The 3,928-nt window shown below is 32.3% G+C and overlaps 1 protein-coding gene across 1 annotated transcript; it reads left to right on the top strand.

The window, feature by feature from the left end:
- Window positions 1-732: 732 nt before the first annotated feature.
- On the top strand, window positions 733-3,369 carry LOC111287752 (GDSL esterase/lipase At4g10955-like). Its single transcript, XM_022878436.2, has 3 exons — window positions 733-886; window positions 1,282-1,387; window positions 2,135-3,369. The coding sequence occupies exons 2-3, from the start codon at window positions 1,308-1,310 to the stop codon at window positions 3,102-3,104; spliced, it is 1,050 nt and encodes a 349-aa protein (XP_022734171.1). The 5' UTR covers window positions 733-886; window positions 1,282-1,307; the 3' UTR covers window positions 3,105-3,369.
- The last annotated feature ends 559 nt before the right edge of the window (window positions 3,370-3,928 follow it).

The raw sequence follows: 3,928 nt of genomic DNA, 5'->3' as shown, positions 1-3,928 counted from the left end.
GTGAAAATGAAAAATAAATAACAATGTGATATATATATTTTTAATTTAGATATGTAATATTTGTATTTTTTAATTTTTATATATTATTTTAATAAATTCTTTTAGTTTTTATTAATAAATATAAATATTTTATTAAATGATATGAATAATGTGCATCGCATATTGATTTCATACATTAATTTTTAAAAATAATTAAAAAAATTTTTAAAAATGATAAAAATTTAAAAATATTTTAATGAGTTGTACTTGCCCTGTACGACACGAAAGATAATGTCATGCTAGGCATGGCACGACCTATAAAAGCCGGAGGTCATTCTTTCAGTTTTCATTGATCAAATCAACACGACACGTTGAATAATAATACTCAATCAACATATCTCATTAACACATTGACTAATTTTTTACTAAGTCAATGTTGGCTCAGCACAACTCATTTAACACTTTTATTATTCATGTCAATATATTAAATATAAATAAAATATTTTAGTTTTTTATCAAATTAATGTATAATTTTTACTAAAATTTTAAAATTATATTATTTTTATATTTTTATATCATTTTCATATTTATCATTTTATTGTATTTAAAATTATCAAAACTGAAAATAATTAATTTTTAATTCACTTATAAAATTAAAAAATTATACTGAGTATCAAAAATATATCTTATTATTATATTTGTCAAAACAATAATAATAATAATAATAGGAATGGAAGAAGAAAGGGAAATTTTGGCAACTTGTATTTGTCCATCGTTAACGCCACTCTATCGAAGGCCGCTTCTTTGCCAGCTCTCTCTCTTTCCTCTCAAGGGAAAAAAGAGCAGAGAAAAAGAAAAAAAAAGGTGAAATGGGTGAATTTGGAAGTCTCCATTGATTTACATTGAGGTAAATTGATTTCCATCAAATTCTTGAATTTCTTGCTCTCTCTTTAATGTTTTGGGATAATGTTCTTTTGATGTCAACCAGCGTAGGTTTTAAGATTGAGAATCATCAATATAATGATTTTCAATTGAGTTTTTTTTTTTTTTTTTATGTTTTCTTTGAATTTTACAAGAAAAAGAAACAGAAACAGAAACTGATCAAAGGAAATCAAGATTGGGTTTTTAGAAACTTGTCTAAGGAAATCAAGATTGGATTTTCTTTTTAAAATTCGAAGAAAAACATGCATGAAGAAAAGAAAATTAGAAAACTTTTCATGATACTTAACCGTCTGTATAAAATTCATGCATAAATTGGTCTCCATACTCAATTAATCATGGGAATCTTCCTTTACTATGTAGCATTGTATTTCCCTTGTTGAGGTTATATGGAAGAGAAGGAGAAGCCGGTCTCTAAAAGAGAAATTTTCTGCCTGTCAGGACCTTTACATCTAACTGCGGTTGACTGGTAAACGCCTTTCTTTCACAGAGAGGGAGTTACTTTATTAAGAATTCTAATGTGATTACATTTTAATTTTGCTCTGAACAACATTGCACGATACAAGGGCATAAGGCAATTGATAAACTTGGAGGTGTAGGAATATCAGACTCCTGGAATTTATCAAGGAGACTAATATAAAAAAAGATCTTAATGCACAAGAGTTCTGTGAATCAGCATTCTCAAATTGTTAACAGACTAACCTATGATGTTGAAAATGAAGTGGACATACCTTAAATTTAGTACAAAATATCTGATAGTAGTTAACCCTGAGCTGAAAGCCCTTGTCTCTAATGACTGAAATCATGCTGATAAAATTATTATGAAATAGTATGAAAAAAATAAAATTCAACCCCAAAAGGCTTTTGTCTAACATTAGGGCTAGTTACCTTAATGGTTTGGTTACCATTCTACTTTCTCTAAAGCAAGATAAAAATTCAGAGGATTTGCTGGTGCACAGAATCCCTTAGGGGCGAAGTCAGTGAAGTCAGCAGCCAAAGCTGCAGTAGAATACATGCTTTAACCACGACCTTTGAAACATGTAATTATGAATAAGCATTATACCTGTGGCAGAAGTTTAACCTGTATAATACTCAGCTAGCATGACTTTGGATTGATTCCTTATTAGTTTTTAACAGTATTTAAAAGAAAAAAATAATTGTTCCATTCAAGGCATTGGATAGTAGATGTAAGAGGTTATTTCTGTTTCTTTGATAGGAATAACTTTCATGACCGAAGATCTGTTGCTGCAAGCTTGGTTCAGGGAGTGTACATTCTAGAACGTGATCGGCAACAGAACCGCCAAAAAATCCAAGCTAATGCACCACCTTGGTGGAACTTCTTCAATTTCCAATTGATCCGTCTTCTTGTAGATGATGTTGATAACTCCATTTTTGGTGCCATTTATGAATTCCAGTCTTTTACTTGCAAATACAACCATTCAGGTCAAAATGCTCCAAATTATGTTATTGCCTTTCGGGGTACTGTAAATAAGTCCAATACCAGGTCTCGTGATCTCAAGTTGGATCTCCTGTGCCTCCGCAATAGGCTTCATGAAAGCTCTCGATTTCAGCTTGCAATTCAGGCTGTGCAGAGTATAGTTACTGTTGCTGGAACTTCAAGTATTTGGTTAGCTGGCCATTCGCTGGGGTCAGCTATTTCATTGCTTGCTGGGAAGAACGTGACTAAGATGGGTTATAGGGTTGAAACTTACCTCTTCAATCCCCCATTCTTCTCTGTCCCGGTAGAAATAATCAAGAACGAAAAGCTGAAGCATGGGATTCGCTTTACAAGCAGCATAGTCAAAGCTGGACTTGCTGTTGCTGTAAAGAGTTGTCATCACAGGCCTCAGCAAGATGATCCATTTGTCTTACTCTCTGCATGGATACCATACCTATTTGTTAATCCTGCAGATCCTATATGCTGTGGGTATATTGGCTATTTTGAACACCGGAAGAAGATGGAGGAGATTGGGGCTGGAAAAATTGAGAGGATTGCAACACAGAATTCTATAGTGAGTTTATTGTCAGGTTCACTGAAGAGCGATTCAGAACCTCTGCATCTGCTTCCTTCAGCCAATCTCACCATTAATTTGAGTCAGTCTCCAGATTTCAAACGAGCTCATGGAATTCACCAGTGGTGGGATCCTAGTTTTGATGGTCAGTCAGAACTGCATGTGTACAGGTAGTGCTTGTTCTTCCTTGATCTTTTCTAGTGGACGACAAATTACTTCTAGGAACACTACATTGGGGACAGTTTGATCACTGACTTGTTGTTGGAGGAACCCTGGGGTTGTAATTTCCACTCGTTTGTTACCTTTATACTGGGAAACTGAAGAATGTCGATAAATTTTCTTTTCCATTTTTCCATAAAGATGTAAACTGATTGTCTTCTAAAAGTGTAAAGAATCAGATAGGGCTTGAAGCATTCCAATTTCTAAAACATTATATCCATATTGTGCATGTCGCACTTATGTTATTGTAATGCCGAAGGAACTTTGATGGACTTGAGAATCATGCTGTGTCATGTTGGCATCTTCTTTGGTCTTTCTAATTTCCACTGAAAAAATTTTTCTATCAATGATTTTACACTAAATCTGGATTGAGAGGAAGGAAAGGAAAGGAAGTAAAATAAAGGAAAGTAATGAAAACAAAAAAATATTTTCTTTGTTTGGATAAACTTTTAGCCTCTGTTTGGATTAAGGTAAGGGGAGAGAAAAGAAAGGAATAGAAAGGAAACAAAAGGAAATGCGGAATCCTTTTCCTTGTTTATGTATGACATAAATAAAAATAAAGAAAAGGAAAGTATACTTAGCTTCCTTTGGTTTCATTCAACTTTCTTCATTTTTTAATTATCTCAAATTGAGGGAAAAGGAAGGGAAAAGAAAAAACTAAAATTTTTAAAATATAAAATGATTATTATATCTTTATTAATTTTTTTGAATTAAAAGTGTATGATTTTGAATTTCAAATTTAAATTGAGGATAAAAAAATCATTGTAGACACTCATTTT

This window comes from Durio zibethinus, chromosome 17, assembly GCF_047325235.1.
Source record: "Durio zibethinus cultivar Kanyao isolate XHJ-2024 chromosome 17, ASM4732523v1, whole genome shotgun sequence".
NCBI classification, from domain to species: Eukaryota; Viridiplantae; Streptophyta; class Magnoliopsida; order Malvales; family Malvaceae; genus Durio; species Durio zibethinus.
The sequence above is the reverse complement of the archived record's forward strand: the minus strand, read 5'-3'. Positions and strand labels throughout refer to the sequence as shown.

What these genes read in the sequence shown, in the direction of transcription:
- LOC111287752 (XM_022878436.2), top strand. Translation starts at nt 1,308, where the DNA reads ATGGAAGAGAAGGAGAAGCCGGTCTCTAAAAGAGAAATTTTCTGCCTG. An exon ending in CATCTAACTGCGGTTGACTG is followed by an intron (nt 1,388 to 2,134) that starts GTAAACGCCTTT and finishes TTTCTTTGATAG; the next exon opens with GAATAACTTTCATGACCGAA.